The 17,282-nt window shown below is 42.3% G+C and overlaps 1 protein-coding gene across 1 annotated transcript in view; it reads left to right on the top strand.

Moving 5' to 3' along the window:
- astn1 (astrotactin 1) overlaps positions 1 to 17,282 on the top strand; it is a 2,838,691-nt gene that overhangs the window by 2,750,501 nt on the left and 70,908 nt on the right. Inside the window, exon 20 of the mRNA XM_063063753.1 lies at positions 6,293 to 6,428. Within this exon, the coding sequence (XP_062919823.1) occupies positions 6,293 to 6,428 (136 nt within the window). The remainder of the gene's footprint in view (positions 1 to 6,292; positions 6,429 to 17,282) is intronic.

Below are 17,282 nucleotides of genomic sequence, written 5' to 3'. Positions count from 1 at the left end.
GTGAAAGTAATTTTTGGAAGAAAGTTCCTCTGCTAACAAAAACTCAAGAGATAAGAAGATGTTACATCCCAGATGTAAGATTTTCATCAGTTGCTTTTATAGTCTTTGACAAATTCCATGAAGGAATCGTTAAGAACCAATTACATTTCAACTGTCCATTTCTACTGCAATATGCTCTCTAAAGGACTTCTGACCATTGATGTAATTTGGGGGTTCAAGGAGTCATGATGCAAAGAAGCAAAAAAAACAAAGACAGTTAAGAAGTTTAAGTGTGAATGAGTGATAGAATGAGACATATGGTGAGAAGAAATAAAAATTCTTCATGTATCATTCAGTCTCTCCACTCCATTGTAGACGTTGCTTCTATTATCTGCATCCCTCACACTTCTCTGCAACATAAAACTCTTAATTGTTTCTCTCTCTCAACAGGTACTGCCAGACCTATTAAATATTTCCAGCTATTTCTGATCTTAATTCTGTATACAGTACAGTAGAATCCTGTCTATAGATTGTAGCTTTGGTGAAATTTTCACAAATCACCTAAGATTCAAAAGCCATTCCTGAACAATTGTCAGCTGTCTCAAATTGACTTCAGCACTTACTGTATTTAAGTAATGCAGTTAAACGTAAACAGATCCTGTTATCACTGCTGAAAAAAAATCCTTCTTTCAAAGTATAAGGAAACAAAGACTTTTATGAGATGATTTGCAGCTGGTGATGGTTCACCAATATTTGATTGTTGAAGAACATCTAACGTAAAAACATTGAAAGAATAATGTAACCCTGCATTAATCATTTAATTACTATTGCTGTTCTATTGTTCTCAAACAGACAACTGAATTCATGGCCAACTTCTTGTTCTATGTTCACATCTGACAAAAGACAGCCCAAGTAACACAATGGTCTACTGTTGCATCAAAGAGAATTGACAGTGTATGAAGCATTATTGTTCTGCATAGTTTGACCATATTGTTCTCATTAACAGATAGGGAAAGATGCAGAAGCAGTAAGTAACTTGCTCACTTTTGGATCAGGTACTGCAAGTAGTTTGACCATTGGTGTTTCTGCAAAAATCTTGTCAATTCGCTATCGAGTCTTAAAAGGATTGCATTGTAGAATGGAGAAACTTATGGAAGTCGAAGTTATTTCTGTGGCCAAGACTGAGGTCTTATTTCGAAGTGACAAACTGAAGTGCTTTTTTACAAAGTGACTGCAGGAAGACGTTTCTCAGGGTTACACAGAAACATAGAAAACCTACAGCACAATATAGGCCCTTCGACCCACAAAGCTGTGCCAAACATGTCCTTACCTTAGAACTACCTAGGCTTTACCCATAGCCCTCTATTTTTCTAAGCTTCATGTATCCATCTTGGAGTCTCTGAAAAGACCCTATTGTTTCCACCTCCGCCACCGCCGCCGGCAGTCCATTCCACACACTCACCACTCTCTATGTAAAAAACTTATCCCTGACATCTCCTCTGTACCTACTTCCAAGCACGTTAAAACTATGCCGTCTTGTGTTAGCCATTTCAGCCCTAGGAAAAAGCCTCTGACTATCCACATGATCAATGCCTCTCATTATCTTATACACCTCTATCAGCTCACCTCTCATCCTCCGTCACTCCAAGGAGAAAAGGCTGAGTTCACTCTACCTGTTGTCATAAGGCATGCTCCCCAATCCAGGCAACATCCTTGTAAATCTCCTCTGCAACCTTTCTAAGGTTTCCACATCCTTCCTGTAGTGAGGTGACCAGAATTGAGCACAGTACTCCAAGTGGGGTCTGACCAGGGTCCTATATAGCTGCAACATTACCTCTCGGCTCTTAAACTCAATCCCACGGTTGATGAAGGCCAATGCACCGTATGCCTTCTTAACCACAGAGTCAAACTGTGAAGCAGCTTTGAGTGTCCTATGGACTCAGACCCCAAGATCTCTCTGATCCTCCGCACTGCCAAGAGTCTTACCATTAATGCTATATTCTGTCATCATATTTGACCTACCAAAATGAACCACCTCACACTTATCTGGGTTTAACTCCATCTGCCACTTCTCAGCCTAGTTTTGCATCCTATCAATGTCCTGTTATAACCTCTGACAGCCCTCCACACTATTCACAACACCCTCAATCTTTGTGCCATCAGCAATTTTACTAACCCATCCCTCCACTTCCTCATCCAGGTCATTTATACAAATCACAAAGAGTAGGGGTCCCAGAACAGATCCCTGAGGCACACCACTGGTCATCGACCTCCATGCAGAATATGACCTGTCTACAACCACCCTTTGCTTTCTGTGGGCAAATCAGTTCTGGATCCACAAAGCAATGTCCCCTTGGATCCCATGCCTCCTTACTTTCTCAATAAGTCCGCATGGCGTACCTTGTCTATGGCTCTACTTTCATCCTCAAAAAATTCAGTCAGGCTCGTAAGGCATGACCTGCCTTTGACAAAGCCATGCTGACTATTCCTAATCATATTACGCCTCTCCAAATGTTCATAGACCCTGCCTTTCAGGATCTTCTCCATCAACTTACAAACCACTGAGATAAGATTCACTGGTCTATAATTTCCTGGTCTATCTCTACTCCCTTTCTTGAATAAAGGAACAACATCCCGAACCCTCCAATCCTCCGGAACCTCTCCCGTCCTCATTGATGATGCAAACATCATTGCCAGAGGGTCAGCAATCTCCTCCCACAGTAGCCTGGGGTACATCTCATCAGGTCTCGGCGACTTATTCAACTTGATGCTTTCCAAAGGCTTTAGCACATCCTCTTTCTCAATATCTACATGCTCAAGCTTTTCAGTCTGCTGCAAGTCATCACTACAATCACCAAGATCCTTTTCCACAGCGAATACTGAAGCAAAGTATTCATTAAGTACCTTCGCTATTTCCTCCAGTTCCATACACACTTTTCCACTGTCACACTTGATTGGTCCTATTCTCTCACGTCTTATCCTCTTGCTCTTCACATACTTGTGGAATGCCTTGGGGTTTTCCTTAATCCTGTCCACTAAGGCCTTCTCATGGCCCCTTCTGACTCTCCTAATTTCATTCTTAAGCTCCTTCCTACTAATTTATAATCTTCTAGATTCCTATAATTACCTAGTTTTTTGAACCTTTCATAAGCTCTTCTTTTCTTCTTGACTAGATTTACAACAGCCTTTGTATTCAATGGATCTTGTACCCTGCCATCCTTTCCGTGTCTCATTGAAACGTACGTACTCAGAACCCCACACATATATCCCCTGAACATTTGCCACATTTCTTCCATTTGTTTCCCTGGGAACATCTGTTTCCAATTTATGCTTCCAAGTTCCTGCCTGATAGCCTCATATTTCCCCTTACTCCAATGAAACGTTTCCCTAACTTGTCTGTTCCTATCCCTCTCCAATGCTATGGTAAAGGAGATAGAATTGTGATCACTATCTCGAAAATGCTCTCTCACTGAGAGACCTGACACCTGACCAGGTTCATTTCCCAATACCAGATCAAATACAGCCTCTCCTCATGTAGGCTTATCTACATATTGTGTCAAGAAACCCTCCTGAAGACACCTAACAAACACTACCCCATCTAAACCCGTCACTCTAGGGAGATGTCAATCAATATTTGGGAAATTAAAATCTCCCACCACAACAACCCTGTTATTATTACTCCTTTCCAGAATCTGTCTCCCTATCTGCTTCTCGATGTCCCTGTCACTGTTGGGTGGTCTATAAAAAAACACCCAGTAGAGTTATTGACCCCTTCCTATTCCCAACTTCCACCCCCAGAGACTCTGTAGACAACCCCTCCATGACTTCCTCCTTTTCTGCATCTGTGATGCTATCTCTGATCAACAGTGACATGACCCCACCTCTTTTGCCTCCTTCCCTGTCCTTCTGAAACATCTAAAGCCTGGCACTTGAAGTAGCCATTCCTGCCCCTGCACCATCCAAGTCTCTGTAATGGCCACAACATCATAGCTCCAAGTGCTGATCCACAATCTAAGCTCATCTGCTTTATTCATAATACTCCTCACATCAAAATAGACATATCTCAAACCAGTGGACTGAGTGTGTCCCTTCTCTATCACCTGCCTATCCTCCCTTTTGCACTGTCTCCAAACTTTCTCTATTTGTGAGCCATCCTCCCTTTCCTCTGTCACTTCAGTTCAGTTCCCACCTCCCAGCAATTCTACTTTAAACTCTCCCCAATAGCCTTTGCAAACCTCCCCGCCAGGATATTGATCCCCTCGGATTCAAGAGCAACCCATCCTTTTTGTACAGGTCACAACTGCCCCAGAAGAGGTCCCAATGATGCAGAAATCTGAATCCCTGCCCCCTGCTCCAATCCCTCAGCCACACATTTATCCTCCAGCTCATTCTATTCCTATATCCACTGTCACGTGGCACAGGCAGTAATCCCAAGAGTACTACCTTTGAGGTCCTGCTTCTCAACTTCTTTCCTAACTTCCTGTAGTCTGTTTTCAGGACTTCCTCCCTTTTCCTACCTATGTCATTGATACCAATATGTACCATGACCTCTAGCTGTTCTCCTTTCCACTTCAGGATATCGTGGACGTGATCAGAAACATCCCGGACCCTGGTACCTGGGAGGCAAGCTACCATCCTCATTTCTTTCCTGCATCCACAGAACCATCTATCTGACTCTCTAACTATAGAGTCCCCTATCACTGCTGCCTTTCTCTTCCTTTCCCTACCCTTCTAAGCCACAGGGCCAGACTCTGGGCCAGGTGTGCAACCACTGTTGCTTCCCCCAGGTAGGTCATCCCCCCCCATCAATACTCAAGCAGGAGTACTTATTGTTAAGGGGGACAGCTACTGGGGTACTCTCTAGCACCTGCTTCTTGCCCTTCCCTCTCCTGAGTGTTTCCCACTTATCTGTCCCCTGTGGTCCCGGGGTGACTACCTACCTATAGCTCCTCTCTATCACCTCCTCACTCTCCCTGACCAGACGAACGTCATCAAGCTGCAGCTCCAGTTCTCTAATGCAGTTTCTAAGGAGCTGCAGCTCGACACACCTGGTGCAGATATGGTCGCTTGGGAGGCTAGGAGTCTCCAGGACCTCCCACATCTGACACTGAGCACAGAAAACCGGCCTCACACACATACTTACTGTTTTTATTTTAAATAGATAACCTACCTGGCTTTGACCCTTTATTGCCGAAGCCCCATTGAGCCAAAGCCTTCCTACTCTGATGCCCTCTCTGTAAATCTGTCTTCCTTTTAAACTCTTCCCACTGTTCTCACTGGCCAACCTCCACGCGCTTGTGCAGTCACGCCCCATTCAAGCTGCTGAAGAATAAACCATATGGTTGTATACCATATACAATGATAATCAATGTACATTGATCTTGAATAAAGAGATCCTGTGTTTCATCAACTGTTTTATCCTTTTTGTACCTTGGACCTGCAAATTTTTCCAATTCACAACTATCTGGCCAATGGACAGCTTTGGTTTGAAGGCAGAACTGAATGATTGTTTGCTGTGATCTCTGTTGTGCCAGAGGCATCCACAGGATTTTGGATTTACATCCTTTTGGAGGGCCCCATTGAACATATATAATTACACATCCTTTACGTATCTTTTCCATGCTTAATTATTATTGGAAAGCCTACATTTGTCCCTTCACTCACAGAGATGAGAAACGCCAGAGATTCTACAGATACTGGAAATCCAGAGTAACACACACAAAGTGTTGGACGACCTCAGCAGGTCAGGGAACATCTATGGAAATGAATAAACGGTTGAAGGTTCAGGTCCTGTTGAAGGGTCTCAGCCCAAAAACCTCTCCATAGATGGGGTCTGATCCACTGAGTTCCTCGGGCATTTTGTGTGCATTACTCATCATCCCTTTCAGTTTTTGTTTCAGTCCTCTGCCACAGACCCTCTCTTTGACCTCTTTGTCACTGGTCTTACACAACCCATGATATGTAGCTGTTAGAAGTGAATTTTTGCCACATTCCTATGAGGAGACAACTGTACTTATCAAACTGGACAAAGTATCCCCCTGCTAATTTGAAACATGTTCCCATGAAGGTTAAGTTCTTACCTTGATACTTACCTCGAATAGAATGTGGAAGTGTTTAGACTTCAAATTCTTCACAAATTTAGTGCGTAACCTTCATGTTAATCTGTTGTCATTTCAGTGGCCATGATGTTCAACAGAAACATTAGAATGAACGGTGTCAGGTGCTATTAACCACACGGTTCCTTGTTAATATATTTGGCTCTGATTGATTACTTAACTAATTTGTTAATCCTTAATTGTCCCTCTTTCTGCAGAATCTGTGTTGAGTTTCGTAGATGACATTGCTTCTGGATCCAAGACCCCATGTGTGATGTTGGGGAAAGTTCCTGACACAGTGTCAAGCTCAATATCATTAATAATCAGATGCCTTGAGCCTGATACTACATACATGTGAGTAGATACTGAGAATATTCTATCAACTGATTCCTTTGCAGAATTTACCTGAAAGGAAAGAGGAAGTTTCCGTGAAGTTTACCGTCAGAAAATTGAGGAGGATCAACAATGGTTAAATCGGACAGCGTTTATAAATTTCACTTCTGGAGCAAAAATACATAGTTTGCTGAGTGAGAAATTTAGAAATCCGCTGTAATCTCTTGCTTCCAGTGGTTATGCATTGAGTAAACCAACTCGCTGAAACAGCATCCTTATAGAAAGGAACCTGTTGAAAGTTATATTGAGAAAGGCAAGGGGAAATGCCAGAATAGCATGAGATGTGTTATTGAGCGGTATGTGAATCTGTCCTATAATCAGGAATACAGTATTTGGATATATGTTTCCCTTTTTTTCAACTCCATTATCCCTCATGTTGACTAACACAACGTTTCAAATAGTAACACACTTTGCAATTTATTAATCCAAGAGTTTAAAGTGATTTAAAAGGTACTTTACTTTTATTAACTTCCTTCATGAATCTATTAGCCAAATGCTTCCATGAAGTGAGGGATCACCCAGCAACCCTGATCTCATCCAGTTAGAGATATTCCATTTGTTCCGTCAAACCCTACTATCACTGCATTTTCAAACTCACTTACTTTCTCACTTTTCCCAATTCTGATACACAGTATTTGATGAAACACATCTTTCTCTAGGGCTACCTGACCTATTGGGTGTTCCTAAGGTTTTTTGTTTTATTTTCAGTTTCCAGCTATATGTTTTACTTTCATACCTACATTTGTCTCATCAGCAAACTGAGCACTGGTCCCTTTGTCAAATCACTGGAAACATACTTCACACCAGAAAAAGATCCATTTATGTCAAGTTTGCCAAGCAATTTACTCAGTACCACTTCCCTGATGATTGTAACCTTCCAGAGTTCCTTCTCTTACTTTCAATTCCTGATTTACAGCTATTTGCTGACATCATACATAGTGATGAATGATGCAAAATACCAGTTCACTATATCTGCATTCTCCTTGTTTCCATTATTAATTTTCTAACGATCAAGAGGACAAATGCTCACTTTCTGACCCTTTCTTAATGATCTAAAATTTAGATTATAAATGAACCCTTATGTTTTTATATACAGTGGATTCCAGTTAATTAGGGCAGCTGCTTAGTTGGGACAACTCTTAAAGAGCAAACAATAATCAAGAAAGTAGCCTGGTTTCTTTCATTTATTTGGGAGATTTTACCATTTAATTGGGGCAAGAGGCTGTTCCCAAACAGTTTTGATCTAACATGAGATGAGTGCACTTGTGTGGCTGTTAGACAGTACACCACGCTTACAGCAAATGGTTTTTAAACAGTATCAATTGCATGCGCTTATGTTCAAAAAGCAGTGATTTTTGTCACCGATAGTTGTTGAAAGACAAGCAAAAAGACAATTCAGAACTGTTTTGCTCAGTGTGGTTTCAAGCATTCATGCTTGGAGATGCCAGAATCGACCAGGAGTGAAATTGAAATGATTTCACTACTTCAACAAGTTAGGAACTATGAAGAATTTGAAGGTATCAACAATCATCTTGAATGTTACAATGAAAATGATGATTTGGAGGATGCAATCATTGTATGAAGGCAGCCCAGTATCTACCTTACATGTTTGTGCTGATTTTGTTCATTTACAGTCAATCAAAAGAATGTGTACACTAGGTGAATTGCTCCGTTGATAACTATTAGAAGCTAATACACAGTTTTGTAATGCTGTGGTAGTATTGATAGCATTCTAATTTGTTCTATATTTTATTTAAATATATAATTTGTTACTCGCGTAAATAGTAGCTTGCCTTTTTAATAACTTTTTAACTACTTCCATGAAACTTCAGCTAACTGGGAACTTCAGTTATCTTCTGCTCTAACTTTCAGCCATTCTTTGAACTTTTATTATATTCTGTCCAATCTTGTGACCTGCCACCTGAGTTTGTGCAATTGTGAGGTTTTCTTTCAGTTTAATTTTTTTACTGTACATTTTTGCAACATTGAAAGGAGCCATTTCAGATTATCGAGTCTATGTCTGTTCCAGAACAATCCCATCCCCTACTAGTAGTACGATCACACGAGCCGAGTATGTGTTCTACTATGAATTTGTCTATTAATGGATCCTCAGGTGGCTGTAGAGGCCGATTTGTGATGTAGATATTGTGGCGCAATGTGGACACAAGTAAGTAGTACCTGTGATTAGTGGTTGGGTCTTTTGGTTGTTCTTTGACTCCATTTGCTGCTGCTGCTTGTTTTCTGTGATACAGCAGAAGTCGCTCTCATGTACCACAGCTCCTTCTTAAACATATTTCCTCCAGGTGTATCTAATAATTGTAATTAACAGGCATCCGTTAGTATCATGAGACCATGGACTTGTGCCTTGGAAGGTTTCCAGGGCGCAGGCCTGAGCGAGGTTGTATGGAAGGCCAGCAGTTGCCCATCCTGCAAGTCTCCCCTCTCTACGCTACCGATGTTGTCCAAGGGAAGGGCATTAGAACCCATACAGCTTGGCACCGGTGTCGTCGCAGAGCAATGTGTGGTTAAGTGCCTTGCACAAGGACACACACACTGCCTCAGCCAAGGCTCAAACTGGTGACCTTCAAATCACTAGATGAACACCTTAATCACTTGGCCACGCGCCAACACTTTAATTGTAATAGCATCCCAATTTTTAGATGTAATGTTGAGTTTCGTCAGGCTGATTTTTATTTTATCTTTGAAGCATTTCCTTTGCCCACCAGGGGCTTGTTGGCCTTCCTTCAACTGGGAGTAAAAGATCTGTTTGGGCAGACATCCGAATGACATGACCTATCCCTTGGAGTTGGTGCAACACTCACAACACGCTGGAGGAACTCAGCAGGCCGGGCAGCATCCGTGGAAATGATCAGTCAACATTTCGGGCTGGAACCCTTCGTCAGGACTGAAGAACGAAGGGGCAGAGGCCCTAGAAAGAAGGTGGGGGAGGGTGGGAAGGAGAGTATTGCTTTATCGTGATGGAGATGCTGTTCATGTTGGTCTCCTCCAGTACGCTAGTGTTAGTGCATCTATCCTTCCAGCTGACCCTCGGGATACTTCATAAGGTTGTTTGGTGGTGTTCTTCCAGGGCTTTCAGGTGTCTACTGTGGGTGGTCCATAATTAAGTTCTGTAAAATCACGTAGGTAGGATGACTGCTCTATGGACCGAAAGTTTTATTTGTACCTTCAAAGACTCTTTTCCTTAATCTTGCATAGGTTCCACTTGAACTGCTGAGGTGGTGGTTGATCTCTCGGTCAATGTCTGCTTTTGAGGAGAGAATATTGCCAAGTTAGACAAAGTGGTCAATGTTTTCAAGGGCAATATCAATATCTTTCATGGAGGGCTGGATAAGTGGCTGTTTGGGCAGGACTACTATTGCTGAGTACTGTGGTTGACATGCCGATAGGCACTAGCCTCAGTATTGGTAAGTACTTGTCAGGGCAGCCATATCTTGATAGCATATGCCAGAGAGCTTGACGATCTACTGCATTAAATGTCTTTGTCTAATCTATGAAAACCGTACAAAGATTGCATTTTTCACGGCATTTTCCTGTAATTGTCATTCTCTGAAGATTATGTCTACGGTACCTCTGAATGGACTGAAACCACATTGCGAATCAGAGAGCATTTCTTCAGGTAGCAGAAGGAGTTGGTTGACAAGGATACGTACAAGAACTTTGCCTGTTGTTGACAGGAGGAGACATCTCTGTAATTAACACAATCCACATTGTCTCTCTCCTTGAATGTGGTCACTATTAGAGTATCCCTGAGCTCTGAGGGCAGTTGTTGCTTTTCACAGATCTTCAAGAGCAGGATGTGTATGTGGTGCGGGAGTGCTGGTCTAACTTACTGAAGGATCTCTCCTGGGATGCAGTCAGGACCAGTGGTTTGTTGCTTTTCAGGCTTCATGAGTCTTTCACATTGGGAGGATTCCCCCATGTCTCTGGCAGATTTGGTTAGTAACCTCTGGTTCAGCAGTGCTGTCATGGTTAAGAAGTTCTTGAAAGTTCTCTCCCCATTGATCATTGATATTCTTCCAAACGTTTAGCAAGGTCTTCACATCCTTTCAGTGCAGGGGATTTAATCCAAAGTAACTTGGACTATTTTGGTGGCACTGAGGAAACCTCTCATGTCACCAGTCTCTGGACTTCCAGAGCTTTCTCAGTCCACTACAACTTACTTAGTTCCCTTACACTGCGCTGGACATTTGCCTTGGCTCTGCAGTAAGCTTGTCTTTTGGCCTTGCTACCAATGTCATTCTGCCTAGCACAAAAGACTTTCCTTTTCTTGGAGATAAGTTGATCTGCCTCCTTGTCACTATCATCAAACCAATCCTGATGTTTTCTGGACTTATACCCAAGGGTGTGTTGCAGGTATTGATAATGGTGGAGTTAAGCAGACCCAAGTGTCCTTCGATATTGTCTGGATGTTTCTTTTGGAGGTTTTTCTCAAACAAGGCCTGAAGTCGCTGTTGAGTGGCAGTATCAAACAGGCTGACAAGTTTTAGTCTTGGCCTGGTCTGCTTCTTATGAACCCTTCTCCTTTTCATCTTCGAGTCTAATGGTCATGATAGAGAGGATCAGATGATGATCTGTCCAGCCATCATCTGTGCCAATCATGATCCTTGTGATATTTACATCACAATGGTGCCTATTTTGGACCATGATGAGGTCAATGAGATACCATTGTTTAGATCGGGGTGCTGCCAAGATGCCTTGAATTTGTTTTTCTGACAAAAGAGTTCAATGGTTCCATTTAATATCAGAGAAATATACAACCCGAATTCTTGTTCTTCACAGACATCATGAAAACAGAAAAATGTCCCAAAGAATCAGTGACAGTAAAACCGTTAGAACCCCAAAGATCCCTTACTCCCTCCTCCCACACACAAACAGTAGCAAATCAATGACCTTCTCCCCTCCTCCACTTAATTCTGCAAAAAAAAGCGTCAGCACCCTCTACCCACCAAGCAAACAAAGCCCTCAAGAAAGGCCATGATCTGCAGTACAGCAAAAGCTAATTGGTCACATCATCAAACTGACATACCACAGGCTCTCTCTCTCGCCAGTATAGGGACAAAGATATGTCATCCTTTCACAGTGAGATGGGAGCATAACAAATCAATTCATTGATTTGCGATGATGGAGACTGCTGCATCATCGCCCCCCCCCCTTAATAGAGAATGCCTGTGCGAGACTTTGTTTAACTTGGGGAGGCTGATGCACAGGAGCCACCATATGGTCCCTGGCAGATCGGATCAGGATCCCGTGGCATGCAGTGCAAAATGACTGGGGACCCTTCACTGCTGCAGCCTTCCTCCTAGATGAACAGCAAGTAATGAAGAAAGCTGGATTCTTCTCAAGGGATCATCACCTTGTCACGGTGGAAAGGCTTGTGAGTTCCTGAAATCCCAAGAGCAATGCCATCCTGAGTTTAACTCCTGGTAGGGTCACCCCTGGAGATAAGACCAAGGGGGAAGCTCCAGACAAAGAGCAATCCAGCTAAGACCTCAACAGTGGAGCTGGTGGAAGATGATGACACTGTAACCTACCCTTCCCACATTCCCATGAACATCCTCCAAGATCTACCACTCATCCACACAGCAGATGTAATTTAGAATGACCAATTACACCACCGTTGTCTTTACAACTACTAATATTTTAAATTTGCCACAGGTGGTAAGTCCTCCCCTTCATTTGTTCTTCCATGTTGGGGTGTACCTATTTTGTGTATTCTGGCAGAGACCCTCAAAGAGCTGCAACCACATATCAGTATAGCAGTTAGTGCCATACTTAACAGCACCAGTTGTATGATTGGGATTTGATACCAGCTGCTGTCTGTAAGGACTTTGCACGTTCTCCTCTGACTACATATCTTTCCTCTGGCTGCTTCATTTTCCTACCGAATTCCAAAGACGTGCGGTTAAGGTTAGTAATTACAGACATGCTATGTTGGGCTGCCCAGCATGATTCTCACTGATTTGATTTGACATAAACAATGCATTTTACTGTATGTTTCAATGTACGGCGCATGTGACAAATAAAAAGCTAATCCTTAAAAATCTTTCAGCACATCTGGACTGACTGATCACTTAACCTAATTTGCCAGTTCACTTTAGCTAGCTCCACTTTCATGTCATCCCAGATGCCCTTATTTATGTTTAAAATATGAATCTTGGACCACTTCCTCATTCTAATATCTTATTTGGCAGATGTTTTGAAGCTGATGTGTTAGATGTTATGGATCAACATGATTGCCATCGAGCTGAGATTATAACCCACATTCCTGCCATCAGCTGTACCATCCATTCCCATCTTTTTCCTTGGCCCATTGCAGCTGAAACCCTCTCTTGTTGTCTCTAAATTTAATTATTCCAATGCATGTGCTTTTTATAAATGTGCATTGATCCAAAACCCTGCTGCTTATATCATAAATTGTTTTATCTTGTTCACCCTGCATGCTTATCCTCACTGGCTCCTATTACAAGGGATTCACAAAGATAGTCTTCAAATCTGAGTCTACAATAGCAGACATCCCACCCTGCAAAAACTCATTTCAGAGAGGTAGCACTATCAATTTGCGGGCTACTTCCGGGAGAGGTGGGATGTCTGCAATAGAGTAGCTCCTTAGCAGCTAGTCAGCTAGTTTAAATAATGTTAGCTATGCTAATGAACGAATGACACCTGTTAAACTCACCTCAACATGTCTTTTACAGTCTTAACCCACCATGGGCAATAGAAAAGTCACTGTTGCAAACAGTGCAGCGAGCAACACTGTCATTATTTTGACCCCTTTTAGGCAGGGGTACACCTTAGTGTAGTCTGGGGTGATGTACGTTTTATATTTTCTTTTTTTGGAACACTCTGCCATGGCGCGCTCTCGCTCACACTCTCCCTCGCTCTCTCTCTCTCACGGTTGCTTGCACGCTCTCGCTCTCTCGCTTGCACGCTCTCTGTCATGGTCGTTCTCACACTCTCTCTTGCTTTCTCTCACTCGCTCTCAAAAAAATTGATTTCCGTGATATTGTATATAATTTGCGGGCATCAGGGAGCCACTATTAATATGCGGGAGACTTCCAGAACTTCCGGGAGAGGTGGGATGTCTGCAACAGCCCTGAAGGTTTACCTTCACTCTTTTTCAGCATTCCTTGAACTATACAACTCTCCAAGGATGCTATGTTCTTTCAGTTCTACCTGCTTCAATGTCCCTGATAGTTGGCAAACGTGCCTTTGGCTCCTTAAGCTCTAAACTCTGAAAACCATATTTTGGGGTCAGCTGTTAAAAGTTTTTCACCACCTGAGTTAATTTTTGACTTCGCCCATTGCTGCCCTACCTTATGAAGCACTGAGAGGCACCAAACATGCCAAACAAGCAAGTTATTGTTATAGTTGCTTAGCTTGCATAGTACACGAGACCACATGGATAGGAGGGTGAATGCACAGGAGGGTGGTGTAATGAAGATGAAGGTGTTAACTCTGTTCCAAGTTTCTGTTAGTATTACATTCTAATTAGATCCAGGAGGTGTTTGAAGTAAGGTCAAGTTAATTCCTTCCATAGGCTTCCTTGCTCTTTTCCAGAGAGTGCATAGTTCCCTCGCAATCTATCTTGTTTTAAGACATGACTGAAATCAATAAGACAAAATGTTCAGTATGGAATAAAACTCAGAGTCTGGTTTAGGAATCATCTGTTAATTCCATCAATCCTGTTTCACAAGTACAATCAGAGATAAAGTGCAGAATGCAGATTTAAATTCTATTTTCTAGTGTAATGAGGCAATGAAGGGCAGGTTACAGACAAAGAAAAAGTGATTTGAAAAATCGATGGAGCTGAAGATGATTGAAGGAGGTGCGTGGGGTTAACTGAAGTCTTTAAAACTGCAAAGTGAGACTGGAGAGAGGTAGAAGCAATGATTATGGGATCTGGCTTGAAGGAACATATATATTTACTGTTGTTCAGTTCTGGTCACCTCGTTATAGGAGGTATGTGAAAGCTTTGAGAGTGCAGAGAAGCTCTACCAGGATGCTGCCTCAACGAGAGGGCATGTCTTATGAAGATAGGTTCAGCAAGCTATGTCTTTTCATTTGGGAGCGAAGGAGGATCAGAGATTAGAGGTGTACGAGATCATATGAAGCATAGATCAAGTGGATATCCAGAGACTTTTTCCCAGGGCAGGAATAGCTATTACAAGGGGACATAATTTTAAGATGATTGGAGGAAGGTACAGGGGGATGTCAGAAGTAAATTCTTTATACAGAGAGTGGTGGGTGCGTGGAATAACCTGCCAGGGGTGGTGGTAGAGGCAGATACATTAGGGACATTCAAGAAGCTTAAAGATAGGCACATGGATGATAGAAAAATGTAGGGCTGTAATTCTCTATGTTCCTAGGACAAGGAAGAGGAGACTATATTTAAAGTGAAGTTTGTGAGACAATCAAACGTGCTAATGATAGGTGTGTATGCCAGATCAACATCAAAATATGGGTAAGCAGTAGTAGAAATTAAGGGGGAGGAAAGAATGTGATGGCAGAGTGGTTGTTTGGATTCAGATTGCCGTTAATGAGCAGAACTGGTTGAGAAATGGTGTCTGTACTTTCCATTATTGATGCTTGTACTCGATCTTGAGACTGGAATATGTGGAGAGTAGTGATACTTCTACTATTCAGCTCAAGCAGTTACTAAACTGACAGTAAATCAATACATTTAATCCCTTTTCATAAACTGTGCACTTTGACATATAGCTGTTGTTGGATAACACCTGTTCTGAATTCAGGTGAACTGTGGAAATATTCATCCATTTTACAATCATCAGCCCTTCCAACTACACTGACAATATTCCTGTGCTGAGGAAATACTCACACATTTCAGTAACTGTTGATAGTCAGCCTGAAAATGATGATTGCCAAAATAGTGAATTGCCATTTAGTTCTGGGACATTGTTTGGACTTGCCAGTTTTAAATGTCAGGGTTCCTATATTTCAGTTGGACCTGCATTTCTGTTTACATTTTTGAACTCATCAGTTTATAAGCAGATTTGCAATAACAAAAGATGCCAGTAAGTCTTTACCTGGTAGCTCCTTTCTGAGAGATCATCGACTGGATATATAGGAACTGCACCAGGTTTTAGTCTGATCGAGAACAATGATATAACTAATGCACCATTGCAAGAAGAGCTTAGTCAGCTAGGACCAAATTCAGAACCCAATCCCCCACAAATGGTTGTGCAAGAACAGTACAGTAAGTATACTTGATGTTTCACATCTCCAGTGACCCTGGTTCAATCCGCTCCATTCATAATCCCTGTCACTACATTGCACTCTAAGCACTTTAAAACACTTTTCATAATTCTCTCTACATTCCAATTATTTATGTTTTATGCACACTTTATTCCATATTAATGCTTTAACCTTTTATTCTTCATGGTTGTTGAATCTTGATTTTTGTTGCATGTCACACCCTGACCATCAAATGCCTAATACATATAAAATAAAGTTGATCCGACTTCCGGCGTCGAGTATGGAGTGAGTTGGTGCGTGTGAGTGTGGCTCCCGATTTTTATTGAAAATCTACCTGTTTATCTTTGCTGTATGCTCGAGATAACTGGATACTTACCATTGTGAACAACGCGGGACATAGCTGGACATTGAAATGGCAAGTAGAATGTACCTTCGAAGTAAAGCTGGGGAAAAAGATAGCGAAGCCTCGAGCAAGAAGGCAGATGTTACAGTAATGGCGCCATTGCACGCTGCTGGAGCTGGTCCCGGACCTGCCCTACCCGATGACTTGGAGAGGCTTCGTTTAGTGCTTATTACTGACATGACGCAAGTGGTGCATTCTGCCCTAAAAAGGGAACTTGAAGATGCTTTATCACCAGTGACTCCTACCATGGAACAAATTATGTCTGCTTACGAGACACACGACGAACGCATTCGTGGGGTTGAAGACGGCCTGCATGATTACAGTGATTGACTGGTGAGCGCCGAAGCCGCCATTGCAGCGTTGCAGAGCGAAAACGCAGTTCTGAACGGAAAGCTAGATGACCTCGAAAATCGGTCGCGGAGATCTAATTTGAGAGTGGTCGGCATTCCTGAAAATTTGGAAGGTTCGGACCCTGTTAAATTTATGACCGAGTTTTTTGACGAAGTGCTGGGGGCAGATTTTTTCCCAAGTCCTCTCGTACTTTCGCGTGCTCACCGAGTCGAACGTAAACCATCTGGTGTCTCTGGAACCAAGCAAACGAGACCCAGAACGTTCCTGGTTTGCTTTCATTCCTTTCAAGATAAGCAACGCATCATCAACAGACGGAAGCAGGAGCTGTATTTCCGCGGACACCGCGTGTTTTTTAATGAATATTTTAGTGCGGAGCTGGGTAAAAAACGGGCAGCTTTCAAGGAGGTGAAATCCCTGCTTTACGGGAAAGGGGTCAGGTTTGGCCTCTTGTATCCTGCCCAGCTCTGGGTCATGCATGAAGGTAAAAAGCATTATTTCCATACACCAGAGGCGGCCAAAGAGTTTTACCATTCGCGCTGGGGGGAAGAAGAACGAGAAGAGCAATGACTTTTTTTTTTAGGTTATTCATGCAGCATTGAAGGGGCCTCATACCGAGGCAAACTGTTAATTTTCACAATCCACTTCTTTGTTCATTTTTTCCAGTTTAATTTGTGGAACGCGATCGGGTCGAACTGCTATGCTGCCGAAACTGATTAACAAAAACTTTCAACCAGCAAAATGTAAATATTTGGGATTTATATCTCGGGTGTTTAAGTTGCCCAGTGTGTTTTTTTTTTGGTTTTAATGCTTAGCTTGGCCTGTGTTAT

Source organism: Mobula hypostoma, chromosome 12, assembly GCF_963921235.1.
Source record: "Mobula hypostoma chromosome 12, sMobHyp1.1, whole genome shotgun sequence".
Classification (NCBI taxonomy): domain Eukaryota; kingdom Metazoa; phylum Chordata; class Chondrichthyes; order Myliobatiformes; family Myliobatidae; genus Mobula; species Mobula hypostoma.
Note: the sequence above shows the minus strand (reverse complement) of the source record. Positions and strands in the feature narration are given on the sequence as shown.